Below are 14,215 nucleotides of genomic sequence, written 5' to 3'. Positions count from 1 at the left end.
GCTCTCTGAAGGTCAAGGTCCTACAAATCCAAATTGCCTGAGATTATCCAAATTTCATGGGAGCTTTTTAAAAAGTTTTATTTTAGTATTAGGGCTTTTGTTTCAATGGGACAAAACTGTTTTTGTTTTTTTTTTAAATTGTGGGAAAGTTATACGTTTCTGGCCCTAAATCTCGATTTGGAGTTAGGTCTCACTTGAAAGTAAATAGAAAAATTTCACAAGGAACCTACACCAAATTGGCCTTTATCACGACTTGGAACCAGATAGCTTAACGGTGTTGTAAAACCCTGTGACATTCGATCCACAGAACAAAGTTCCTGGGACAGACAATGTGGTTAAGAGCGAAATAAAACAAATTTCTCCAGATTTTGTAAGATTGATCTGAGTCACTTGAGTGAAGCCGAACTTCAAACGGTTTATTAGTTTTCTTCACATGTAGAGGAAATCTCTTCACGCCTGACCGGTTGAGGACATCTGATCCTTGCGGATATTGACATATCATACTACAAGGCAATAAGTAGTGCTTAATCGTTTTATAATATAATATAAGTATAATAGAGATCCCCCCTTTTATTGTTTGCTAACAGATCTGCTCATGTTCATCGCATTTCAGGCACATAAAAAGCGCACTGATAATTATGCTCTACAGCTCTGACATTTAGCTCCTGTGTAAACGTTAACAGACCTTGAATTTCTTGCTTCCCAGAACTCGATGGAGCATTTCTGTAGCTAGACTTTACTACGTACTGTAAGGTGGCTTTCATTTTTTTTGCTGGCAGGTTTTATTAAAATAACTACTGCTGTAATACTATATACTGGTCGTCTAAAAGAAAAATCTGCGAAGGACGATGACAACAAATATGGCCACCAATAAAGAGGATCTCTCACAATAGGTTCCAAAAATTAAAAAAAGGCCGTATACGTAGACTTAAAAGAGGACTTTACTATTTGTCTTTAATATGTATATTTTTTACGTGGTGTAAATGCCGCCGTTCTACTGAACTTGGCGTGGTCTTTTCCTGGTTCCTACGCCTTTCCGTTTCTGAGATATGGCCCTATCTTTCCTATATATAAATTTAGTCGTTAGCCAACTAGGCATGGTTCTCAAGACTCATATGCAAAAGAGATGAAGGCCACACCCACTTGACTAAAAATACTATGATTATATAAAAGAAAGAGGAGGTCATATCTCAGGTTCAGAGAAGCGCAGGAAGAAAAGAAAAACAATTCCAGAATCAGGAGAACAGTGGCATTTAAACCAAGTAAAAAAAAAATTCTGACACGGGGCAGGTTCTCTTTAAAGCAGTTGTTATACGCATTCCCTAACTCCACTAATGCCATAACTTGCCCCACTGATGCGCTAGAGAAGCCAAACTGTTTCAGTACATGGCCCTTATTGTCCGGTTTGAGAACTAGGAGGGGTCACCATATAATAACATACATAAGCTATATTATCCCTTTTTCGAGCACACTGCTTAAATAAATTACACAGAGGTATAAAACACTTGGCCACTGAATTGATTCTATAATATTCCGGAGATCTGAACAAGGATGGAGCTACGTGGCAATGTGAATGACAGAGCAGCACTGTGCCACGTGGTGCAATATGATGGGATCCTACAGCCTGGTGTCAATGCCGCATAGTATAATGTGGGGGAGAAATCAATTTATCACTGTAGCAGCATGCTCAGGGCCAAGGGTGTAAACACAGTAACAGACAGTGAAGGTTGCGTTAAACCCTGAGAAGGCCCAAAGTGTCCTCCTGACCCATTTGAGATCACTACTGTAGGTTACACTTGAGAATTCATCGAACTGTAGAAAGAAATTTCAGCAGTAAATGCCGCTGTTCTCCTGAGTCCAGGCGCAGTTTTTCTTTTCTTCCTGCTCATCTCCATTCCAGAGATGACCTCCTCTTCCCTGTATATAGATCTAGTGTTGTAACCAAGTGGGAATCTTCTATCCTTAACTCTCTTGTGGGCATCTTCTATCCTTAACTCTCTTGTGGGCGTCTTCTTAAGGATAACGCCTACTTAGCTAACAAAACTACATTTTATATACAAGAGAGAGAGCCGTATCTCAGGAATAGAGTGGCACTGAGAGAAAAGAAAAATAATGCCGGATTCAGGAGAACAGCGGCATTTATACCGGATAAAACTATTACATATTGCTGGCAAGTGGTGGGTCCACTTTAAAGTCTATACATAGACAGCATTTTAGTTTTTGCCATTTTTGTAGCCTTCTTTGGGTTACAGACCGTACTTCGGATAGGCCAGACTATTCTACGTATGGAATTTTCCTCCATGAGTTTCTCTATGCCAAAAAAGAAAATTGGTAAAGAAAAAGTAAAAAATTACTTTACTCTAGTAACTGGAAGATTTTAATAGGAAAATACATATCAAAAGAAAATTGCTTATCTCATGTTTAACTGAAATACATTGGCTCCCATGTGCCCCACTAAAGGAATACAATGGCAAAGGGCGGAGGCCTGATTCTCCATTTTATAACGGGGATAAAAATACCCTTATCTGCCAATCGTAGTGGGTCCTAGGAGATAGCTTATGGACCGGTGGAAGTCTATCATCTATCCCCGATACATATCAATTGATGTTGGAGGTCCGACCATTGGGATTTCCAGTGATTACTAGAATAGGGCTCTGCAGAGGTGCGCAATCTCAACTTCCCCTCATCCATCGTCTGTGGGACTGGCAGAAATAACCGAGCGCCAAGCTCTGCTTTATTTGGCAGACTCCTATACAATACATGGAGCAGAGATTGATTGGGCTTTAGAGGTCTCATTTTCAGGCTCTTTGGGAGTCCCACTGGTTAATCTGGATGATAACTTTCAACTGTGTGAATATCCTTTTATCTTGTCTTTAAAGAGGACCTGGCACTTTTTCTAAAGAAAATGGAGTTAAATCCCTGAGCGCCACTGATTCTGTGGTTCTTTTCAATTTTGTGCTGCGTCGCTGCACGGCAGAAATTTTCACATTTGTTGCTTTTGGAGTGCAGTACTTGAAATCTCTGCTTGTAGACCAACTGGTCGTTTCTTCAGAGTCTTCTCTGACATTGTGCGCTTTCAGCCCTCCTAGATGCTGCTAATCACAGCTCAACAGCTGATCTAGCAGTCTCAAGACGCCGCCGAGCTGTGATTGGCAGTGTGTCCAAAGGGATGAAAGTGCACGCCCCCAGAGAAGACTCTGAAGGAGCACCAAGATGAACTGCAAAGCAGAGATTTCACATATTGTGCCCGTTGTGCAAAAGCAACAAATGTGAGTATTTCTACAATGGATCAACATAGAGCAAAACGGAAAAGAGCGGCAGAATCAGAGGAGCTCAGGGATTTTTACGATGTTTTTAACTCAATTTGTTTTTGATCAAGAGACACGTCCACTTTAAACCAGACATATACTGAGATGAACATATTAGTATATTCAATGGACACTATTAGTGATCCAACTGTCACCCTTAGGCTTCCAATTTTAAAAAGGCTTATATGGTTAGATGATGGATGGTATACACATTTACAGTATGCATTTTTTTTACAGATGAAAAATATTGAATTGGTATCATGACAAACTGTAAAACTTAGACAAGAAAGGGTAAGGGTGAACACATCTGTATGACTATGGTGCCATTTAAAATCTTAATATGTAGTGCTGCTGCCGCCTTGACCATTGGATGAACTACAGGGATGGTCAGTCAGGACTGTTCATCTGCTGGCATTGGACAGGTGCTGAGCTATAATGAAACAGCCATCACCATAGAGTACTGTATTAGTATATGCACTGCATGTATGTAGCTAACACAGACACGATATTATATATACACACACACACACATGATAAATCATGTATACATACAGATATGATAAGTCTTCAATGTTAACATGAGCATCAAGTCTTGAAAATGAAATCTAGCATCAGGTGGAAAATTAACATTCACATGCAAAATTTCATCCGTTTTTTTTTTTTTTTTTGTATGACAAATGAACAGATTTAGAGGAGTGCTTTCATGTTTTTCATCTTTTTGGGTGTTATGATCGGCGTGGCATACATTTTTTTTCATATACAAAGCCAAAAAGATTTCCGAACCCCCTCTACCCATTTAAACAATAAAAGATGGAAAAAAATAATTTGCGCTTGGATGCAAGACGGACAGCAGTTGTTCGGTGTCCGAGCTCCTGTACGGACCTATAGGCGTGAATGTGTAGTTTTGCTCTTTGGAAGTTTGACTTTTTAAAATTTTTTTTGTAGATTAGAACAGGCAGGAAAAAAACCCAAACACTTCAATAGCCCCGTCGACTATATTGGGCATGTGCGCTAAGGGCTCATCAGGCGTCCATATAGAATCTGTCCGAGACTGGACTGCAATGCACGGACTGGACGCAGGTCTCCCAACTCGAGCGTCACAGCTTCATAGAAATATATGAAGGCGTCACTCAGGTCAGGAGACCTACGGATAGACTGTGCATTGCAATCCGCTCACAGGTCAATTTATATAGCCATGTGAAAGTGCGCTTTGAGAAAAATGGATAAAACAGGAAAGTAAAAAAAATAAAAAAGGATATAGGATTGGATTTAGGAAGGATATAGGATTGACTAGCAATATTATATCAGTGGGGGAACGGTGAAAAGTCTCTTAGCACCCCACCTATCAACGACTTGGGCTAGTTTCACACTAGCGTTTATTCGACGCAGCGCACGGAGCCACTAAGCCCCACCCCCTGCCCGCCTACTATCGCACATGGACGCTTGTGATCTGCGCACCCTATCTTTAGCATAGGGTGCACAGATCGTGCGCTGGCCGTGCGCTAGTAGGATTTTGGCGTGCGCTGCGCACGATCTGCGCACCCTATGCTAAAGATAGGGTGCGCAGATCACAAGCGTCCATGTGCGATAGTAGGCGGCGATGACCGGATGGGGCGGGCAGGGAGCCGGCAAGTGGCGGGGCTTAGCAGCGCCGTGCGCTGCGTCGAATAAACGCTAGTGTGAAACTAGCCTTAGTGAATCAGACAAAGTTGCAATACCCAACACAGCCACTTAGGTTAGGCAATGAGAGATTGATGGTGGTCCGACTTTTGACTCAAATCAATGGGATGAAGCTGGAATACCAAGCAAAGTATCGTAACTAAATGTACAGAATTATGATTGCGGAACACCATCGGAGGTGATGCGAAGAATTCGACAGAGGCGACGGCCACCACCCCCGTCCTCGATGGACAGAGGCGACGGCCACCACCACCGTCCGAACAAGTTATAAAAGTAAAGAAACTTTTAAGTTATATTTTATACAATTTTAGTATGTTTATGTAAAATGTGACCAACAGGGTGACAATCAATGGCGACATTGCTTCATTGAAAGACAAAAGACTTTTCCAAAAAGAAATCTGCCCTTGATAGGTTAGTGATAAGTTTCATATAAAAAAAAATTACGTATATGTTACAAATTACTTACAAAAAATAAAATCCATCCTCCGACATCACCCTCCCCCATGTCACCCAATTGAGCAATAAACACAGATATTAACATTTGCTATTTATTTTCATAAACATGAGGTATTTCAAAGTGCTAGAAGAAAAAAAGCACTAAAAAAAAATAAAAATAAAAAAAATGTACATTGGTTGGGGAAAAAAAAAAAAAAAAAAGAATGAGTAAAAAAAAAACAAACAAACAGAAACATACGCAGAACTCTGAAACGTTCCGGTTCTATGCGCCAAACAAGACATGAACAAATACAATAATAAAAAACAGGTAAAAGGACCAACAAAACGGGCTAAGAAAAAAGGCATATATAATACTTTTCTTTACAAAAGTTCTCCGTTCAAAAAGGTGATAAAGTAAATATCTACTCAAAACTTTCACAACTCATTTTCATACGAAAATATAAGTATCAAATTTAGTTATGTATCAGAATCATACTAAAGTATACAGGCAGTGTAAGAATTAGTCCAGTACATAACAAGAGATTAACAATATATTTGTATACAAAACATGCTCCTCAAACATTGAGGTGTTACAGTACTTGGGTCTGAACTTCCAGTCTAAGTGTTGGTAGTGAGAGCTACCCAGAATAGCCCCAGAAAGTTGCACGAAAATAAAAAAGGCAAGAATTAATGGTATATACAGAGATTCCTCCAGAGGTACAAGTGCGAACCCCAGAACAGTAACTTCAGTTACAATAAGCACCATAAACCACAAAAAAATTGAATGAACCTTACAAAAAAAATAAAAAAAATAAAATAAATGTGATCAGCAGCTCAAAACAATAAGAAACCCTACAGAGTTCATAGAAAAGAAAAAAAACAAAACAAAACATTAAAACAGATAATAAAACAAGTAATCATTTGGCAGTCTACTCAACTTAGAAATAAAAAGTCAACCAGTTGCTTCGAAATGATGACGAAACAAAAAACATGTAGATATAAAAAAAGAAAATTCCCAAAAATTGTATTTTCAACTGCGGAGCGGACTGAATCGGAAATGAAACCAACATTCGTATTGTCAACAAAAAAAAAAAAAAAAAAAACACAACAAAAACTTCTCGTTTTGTTTTCCCTCTAGTTTTGCTTTGAAGAATCAAAAAATTGTGCAAAGTGGCAGTGAGTTTTAAGAAAGAGGAGATAGACAAAAAAAAAAAAAAAAAGGGACAAAGCCTAGCAAGTCCGCGCGTTCTCGATTTTCTTGAGGAGCTGCTGCTGTCGGAGTTGAAGTTTTTCTTTCTCCTGTAACAATCTTTGTTCGTCGTCCTGAAGGGAATGAATGTATTCAGTGGCTTTTTTGAGGATGACGACTTTAGCGGCCTTGTCGTTTTTAACCAGTTCGGGCACGTGGTCCCTTAAAGTGAGAAAGCTGGATCTCAGGTCGTTGCGACGTTGGCGCTCTAGGATGTTGTGGTTGCGTCGCCTCTCGCTGTCTTCTGAGTCGTAGTTTCGAGGGCTGGAGCTTTTTGCCTTTGGCTGAACCGCATTCTTTACCGCGCGGGGAGCCTCGCTCTTCTGCTTCTTTTGAGGCGGGGCAACCTCTTCTGTCTCTACGTAAGGAGACGGGGCTGCGTAGTTGTGTTGTTGGTGGACCGGGGCGCACCGCTTAAGGATAAGTTCGGTGGGAAGGTTCTTTCCAGAGGCGAGGTTGGTGGCGGATTTCGAGCGCAGTACTGCCGGGCAAGTAACTGGCCTGTTGGACAATGTACGCCTTTTCTCCACTGTGACAACATCAATCTCTTCCTCTTCATCTTCGTCTTCATCATCTTCTTCTTCGTCATCTGAGAAACCAAAAAAAAAAAAAAGCCGTTAACATGGGTAACGAAAACAACTTGAGATGATAAAATCTCCATCAAAGGAGATCATCAAGGCAACCCGAACGCCTACTAACCAAAAATCACACTTGAGAAATCTACAACAGATTTACACAAATTTTTGGCAAAATTTTGGCAGAAAGTTAGATACATAATTCCATGGAGCAGCTGGCGCCGTACTAAGCACAAGGGAACAAATCATACAGTTAAGTAAAGGCTCCTTGAAAAGAGCAAACTGGAGATTTGCTGTACTTGGAGGGAGAAAAAAAAAAAAAAAAAATGATTCAACAAATTGTCTGCCTCCGTGACAGGGAAAGCCAGACACAATCGCTGGGTTTGTTTCGAGACATAATGTGCTGTTGGTCATCTGTAGGCCCCTTTAAGCCAGGGATTTGGTTTCTAGCCAATAAGACAGCTGTTGTGAGGAAGTGCTTCCTCGGAGCTGTCAAGGCACAAATAAGAAAGGGGTTTAACCAGTTTATATTATTCAGTGCTATTTTTTTTTTTTTTTTTTTTCTTTTTTAAACAAAGGAAAATTTCCATGAAAAATCTACACATTTAAAAAAAAAAAAAAATACTGAATTATAATGGAAAGAGAAAAATACTTATTTATTAATTGTTTTTAGTAAATCTGTTTCAATTTAGTAATTTTTTTTAATCCATTTTGTTTTACTTTCAATGTGCAGATTTTTTTCAAGGACAATTCCATCCCCCTCTCCAGCCTCCCATTTTTTTTTTTTTTTGTATATAAATATTAATCTGGCCATAAGGGGGCTCCACTGAGAATCACACGTTAGAAGCTGATCTATTGCTGGGCCTTCTTCAACGTTGTTTTGCTTTATGTGATCCAAAATTATTAATAATTAAAAAAATTAAAAATTTAGATATTTTTTTTTTTTTAAAATGGAGAGTGGGAAATACTGTCATGTCATGAAAAATCTAGACATTTAAAAATAAATAAAAAATAATGGAACCACTTTAAAAAAAAAATTACATTAATAAAGTATTTTTCTCAAATAATTTGGCCATAAGGGGGCTCTACTGAGACTCAGAATTTAGAAAGTGATCCATTGATGACCCTTTCACGTTGTTTTACATGAAAAATCTACACATTTTAAAAATATATTTTAAAAATTACTAAAACTATAATGGGAAAGTTTAATAATAAGAAGACTTTCAAATTTTTTTTCCATTTTTCTTTTATACTAATCTGGCCATAAGGGGGCTCTACTGAGAATCACTGACCCATTGCTGACCACTCAATATTGTTTTACATGAAAAATCTACATATTTAAAATTATATTTAAAAAAAAAAAAAATGAAAAATGACTAAATTATAATATAAACAGTTGTACTAATAATGAAACTATGACTTTAAGAAAATATTTTTCCCTTTTTTTTTTTTTTTTTTTTATAATAATCTGACCATAAGGGGGCTCTACTGAGAATCAGAATTTAGAGCTTGATCCATTGATAACCATTGATATGGTTTTGTTTTACGCGTTCTGAAATTGATTTAATAAAAAAGTTAAGCACAAATTCGATGAAAATGTAAAAAAAAAAAAAAAAAAAAATGTTTTTAAAAGAACAAGTTTATTCAATATAGTCCTATCAGTCTTGGCTATAGCCTCAAATTTCACCATTATCAAGGCAGTATTGGACCGGCAAGGGTCCACAGTTTTTGCATGGTCTGTAACTGGGTACAATTAGAGGACCAATAGGATAAATGACCATTGCTGCAACTGAAGGGGGGCCCGGTGGCTCACTGGTGTTGTAATTCTGCCCGAGAAGCTGCTTTTTAAGTTGCCAAGCATCTGTTACTAGTAACTAACATGATAGGATTACCTTTCAGATATACAACAACCCCCCCTCCCCCCCCCCCCCCAATCTGCTGCCTGAAAAAAAAAAAAAAAAAGTCTTAATTCAATGAACCCTTTCAAGAATTAAAACATCGCCATCTGGTGGCCTCGGCGCTCAATAGGCCACCGCTGATTGGCGCTTACTCAATGTTGGTTGTAGGAGTGAGGTCAAATTAAAAAAAACACAACAGTGAGCTGAAGTTCCCGTGTCAGCTGTTTCCAGAGCTTATATTTTACGAAAACGGGCATCGCTCCTCGTTTCCTCATCCGTGGATGATGGCGAAGGGGAGAACGTGCCCTTGATCCCTAACTCAATGTCTTATTTCATCTCGAATTTGCTGGGATAAATAAAAAAAAAAATTTGATGCGATGCTCATCAACAACCGTGTAGGGTGCAAATTTGATTTGGCAAGGACATGTGCCCATCGTGACCCCGCGGGATGAAATCTAATAATGGGAATATTAGAGTCAATGGACTGAAATGAAAAAAAGAAATGGCCACACAAATAGAGAATGAAGGTTCAATCATTTCTCCCATCGAATGAATTTCATGAATAACCACCATTAATTTGGACCCAATTGGCTGGGGCTCAAAACGCGTCAGTCCGGGAATCACAACAAGTGTTAACATGATCTGCTCAGTTTACAACTCATCCGAAAGTCACCTTACATGCACGCTCACAGACACGAGGGTACACACCCTGTCAGATGTCTAGCAATAGCCGCAGGGCATGTTCATAGTCCCCCGATGCCAAAGGGTACCCCTTTATATTGGTTTCGCCAAGGGGTCCTCCATGGAACGGGCACACGTAATGCAGCAAATATCTAGTAACACAAGACATATACTGACGCCCACCGACCAGGGGAGGACATGAAGAACGTATTTACCAGATTCGCTGTGGCTGTCGTCACCGGAGCTGGCACTGGTCCGGCTCGGCTGGCTGCAGATTCTGGCTGGTGCGTTGGAGGGCACGGTGGGCGATATGGCACTGCTGGGAGGAGCAGCTTGCCCAATTCTACAGCTTTCTCCCTTGTTGATGGGAAATGGGAAAACCACCGCTGGGTCCACGCAGTGGGAAGCCGGGTTGTTTATTTCCTCTCCTTGCCCAGGTACGCTGCTGGCAGAAGGGGCGACAGTTTGGTTCTGGGTTCCAGGTTCTACCACGCTCTCCGCGGATTTTCCCAGCTTCTCGTTGACTGCCCTTTCAAGCTTTTCCCTGGCAGAAAAGCCACTCCACATACAGTCCTGGATAATGATGGACTTGAGGTTGCAGGGGGACAAACCCAGATCTGTGCCCCAGCCGGATCCCCCCAGCAAGTCGGCTTCAGGGGGCAACAGCAACAACTCCGACGCCCAGTCTAAGGCGTCCTCTTCGCCCGTTAAACCATAATCTAGTAGGGGCCCTTGCCCGGGAGACAGAGGGTCACTCTGTAGCCCCGCTCGGCTTGGAGACAGAGGAGGCGTGGGGAGCAATTCAAACTTCTTCCAGATGTCTTCTCCTGGGGGGGCACAGTCCGGGCCACACAGATAAAAATCATCCTCGTCCGGGTAGAAACAAGGCTGCAAGGAGTCAAACTCCAGGTCCGGGTTCTTGCTCACCACCCCGGGCATCTTCTCAGCAGGCACCACTCAATACAAAAAAAAACAAAAAACGAGCCACCAGAGACGAGTTATCCACAGATCCAGAGCCGGCCACTATCTAGAAGAGAAAAAAACGCAGTCAGAATGATAATCACACGGTGGCCATATGAGAAGGTGACGCTGCCAATGGTCCATGCAGCTCAGGGGGTGTTTCTGGAGAGAGATGCAGGCGAGAGATGCACAGAGAGAGGGCTGGACTGACTGCCAGGAGGACTCTGCGCCACTCCAGAGCTACTCCCACCGCACTCCTCAATGGATGGATGGGCAAACACTTGGCTTTTGTGTGTGCCGTGGATAGGTAGACCCCAACTGCTGCTTCCACCCTCCAGCAATGCATCTGGGCACAACTTACCAGTGCGGCAAAGGGTCCGCTCAATTCTACAACCAAAAAAATGGGCACTACCCCAATAATCCTGGCATGCATCACACAGACAGTGCCCCCAAAATCCACCATCAGCCCTGCAGCATGCAGGAGCCGCTGCCCCCAGAGCCAGCCTCACCTGAGTGCGCACTGCACCCTCCGCCTGCACACTGCCCTCTGTCACTACATGCACTTCCAAGCTGTGGGATATTATTAACTTTACAAAAAAAAAAAATAATGACACACCCGAGAGAAAGGAGGGAGAAGGACCCCGAAGCCACCCTCCCCTCATTCATGAAGCCTCCTACTTGGGAGGTGCTAAATATTTAGCGCCAAAATGCTTCTCCCTCCCCCCTCTGCTGGTAATGTGAGCCTGCTGCTATCACCCACATGGGAGGAGGAGGGTGCTGGCCACACAGCCTGGCATCAGGGGAGGGGGCTCAGGAGATCAGTGTCTCCTCCACAATCACAGGAGCCAGGGTAGCGGCACAGTCACACAGCTGCGTATGGCGTGCGGCACCGCTACAGGCTGCTCCGGTATACAACAGTCAGAGCTCGGGCTTGCACATGCATGTTCCGCTATCTGCAAACTAACCCATGCACGCTCGTTATTTGTATATGGATGCTCCATCACCTGCAAATTAACCCATGCACGCTCGTTATTTGTATATGGATGCTCCATCGCCTGCAAATTAACCCATGCACGCTCGTTAGTTGTATATGGATGCTCCATCGCCTGCAAATTAACCCATGCACGCTCGTTAGTTGTATATGGATGCTCCATCGCCTGCAAATTAACCCATGCACGCTCGTTAGTTGTATATGGATGCTCCATCGCCTGCAAATTAACCCATGCACGCTCGTTAGTTGTATATGGATGCCCCATCGCCTGCAAATTAACCCATGCACGCTCGCTAGTGACATGTGCATGCTGCTAAGCATCTGTGTTCCTATATACACCGGCTGTGGTGGGACTACAACCGCCAGCGCTGCATTTGCCGCTCTGTGTACTGGGTGGCCGAATGCTCCCATGCAGATAATACATAAGGCAACAAGTGGCTCCGTTCTCGTCCTACTTGGCAGCCGGTGGGTTTTGCGTCCGTCCAGCCTCCTGGGTGCGTGTGGGCTGATGGTAGGAGCCCTCCGTGTTCCTGGAGAGCCGCACTGTCTGCTGCTGCCCTCAACCGCCGAGGAAACAGGTCCTGTGCAGTGCGGGGGGCGCCACCTAGTGGACTCTGCGCTCACACCCGGTGCCAAGGAGACGTGCGGCTGCACTGCACACAGCCAGGGTGGACGCCACAACATACCGTGCCGCCAGGCTGGCTTCACTCACATTCAGCGGTTTTCTGTGGAAAAAAAAGCTACATTTTTCCTGACGCTATCTAAATTATGTTCACACTACAGTCTGCTCCAAAATCCGCTTCAAATGCTCTTTGAATAGGCTTCCTATAAATCCAACAGAAACCGCTCCTGAGTATTTTTTTTTTAAAGAGGCGTCAGGTTATGTGCACACGCTGCGGAATTCTCCGGCACATCCGCAGGTATACATTAGTGACCTGCGGGTTTCCTTTGCAGTTTGACACCTGGACAGTGGAACAGTTGGCAAACCGCTGCGGAGTCCGCAGAAAGAATTGACATGCTGCAGTTTTAAAACCGCAGCAAATCTGCTTGGAAAAAAACGCACCGTGGGCACTGCGGTTTAGAAAACCCATTGACTTGCATTGTACTGTACACTGTCTGCCGAACTGCTGCGGATCCGCAGGGTGAAATCCGCAGCGTGTGCACACACCCTCAGTCTCTGGTTGTTTTTATTATACTTTTTACATATTATTATTATGCATTTATATAGCGCCATTTATTCCATGGCGCTTTACATGTGAAAAGGGGAAATATAGACAAGTATAATAAACGTGTAAGACAAGGGACACACAAGTACATAAGGAGAGAGGACCCTGCCCGCGAGGGCTCACAGTCTACAGGGATGGGTGAGGATACAGTAGGAGAGGGTAGAGCAGGTCGTGCGGTGGTTCAGTAGACCGAGGATCACTGCAGGCTGTTGGCTTGTCGGAACAGGTGGGTCTTCAGCCTGTTCTTAAAGGTTTCCATTGATGGTGAGAGTCTGATGTGTTGTGGTAGAGAGTTCCAGAGTATGGGGGAAGCACGGGAGAAGTCTTGTATGCGGTTGTGGGAAGAAGAGATAAGAGGGGAGTAGAGAAGGAGATCTTGAGATGATCGAAGGTTGCGTGCGGGTAGGTACCTAGAGACCATGTCACAGATGTATGGAGGAGACAGGGTGTGGATGGCTTTGTATGTCATGGTTAGGGTTTTGAATTGGATCCTCTGGGCAATAGGAAGCCAGTGAAGGGCCTGGCATAGGGAATAGCGGGGAGACAGGTGGCTTAGTCGGGCAGCAGAGTGTAGGATGGACTGGAGCGGAGCCAGAGTGCTAGAGGGGAGGCCAGAGAGTAGGAGGTTGCAGTAGTCGAGGCAGGAGATGATGAGAGCATGCACTAGTGTTTACGTGGTTGAGGAATGATATATATATATACACTAGTGAGCCGCCTGAACAATGTGCGATGGTGAAAAATCTCCACCTGAATGAGCCCTTAGTGTTTTTTTTCTGTCTTTTTTTTTTAACCAGAAACTAAGCACAAACTCCAATTTTGAGGATTTTTTGAGGAGAATTTTGGGCAGCTAAAAGTCCCAATGTGAGCACACCCTAAGGCCAAGGTCACACGGTCAGTATTTTACCTCAGTATTTGTAAGCCAAAACCAGGAGTGGAACAATCAGAGGAAGAGTATAATAGAGACACGTCACCACTTCTGGATTTATCACCCACTCCTGGTTTTGGCTCACACAACTACTGAGGTAAAAATCTCACCAAATACTGACCGTGGCCTAAGGCCTCATTCAGACGTCCGTTTTTCACGGATCTAATTTGCATCCATTATAATCTACGGAGGTGTTCACACGTCGCGACTTTCGAAGCCTGAAGCGGCCTATGGGGAGCGGAAGAGGGCGCTCTTGCGGTCCGTTATGTTCACTCTTTAGCAGCTTT

The 14,215-nt window shown here is 42.9% G+C and overlaps 1 protein-coding gene across 5 annotated transcripts; it reads right to left on the bottom strand.

Moving 5' to 3' along the window:
* Window positions 1-201: 201 nt before the first annotated feature.
* MYCN (MYCN proto-oncogene, bHLH transcription factor) lies at window positions 202-12,370 on the bottom strand. 5 transcript variants are annotated; one of them, XM_073568254.1, is made up of 3 exons: window positions 12,233-12,370; window positions 10,042-10,853; window positions 202-7,261 (listed from the first exon to the last, which is right to left on the bottom strand). In XM_073568254.1, exons 2-3 carry the CDS (start codon window positions 10,763-10,765, stop codon window positions 6,654-6,656), a joined length of 1,332 nt encoding a protein of 443 aa, XP_073424355.1. In that variant the 5' UTR covers window positions 10,766-10,853; window positions 12,233-12,370; the 3' UTR covers window positions 202-6,653. The 5 variants fall into 5 exon arrangements, with proteins under 5 accessions (XP_073424355.1, XP_073424357.1, XP_073424354.1 ...); XM_073568256.1 differs by lacking the exon at window positions 12,233-12,370 and adding an exon at window positions 11,547-12,065; XM_073568253.1 differs by lacking the exon at window positions 12,233-12,370 and adding an exon at window positions 11,296-11,501.
* Between the last annotated feature and the right edge of the window lie 1,845 nt (window positions 12,371-14,215).

This window comes from Dendrobates tinctorius, unplaced genomic scaffold (assembly GCF_039654945.1).
Source record: "Dendrobates tinctorius isolate UK_male_01 unplaced genomic scaffold, ASM3965494v1 ptg000021l, whole genome shotgun sequence".
Taxonomy (NCBI): domain Eukaryota; kingdom Metazoa; phylum Chordata; class Amphibia; order Anura; family Dendrobatidae; genus Dendrobates; species Dendrobates tinctorius.
Note: the sequence above shows the minus strand (reverse complement) of the source record. Positions and strands in the feature narration are given on the sequence as shown.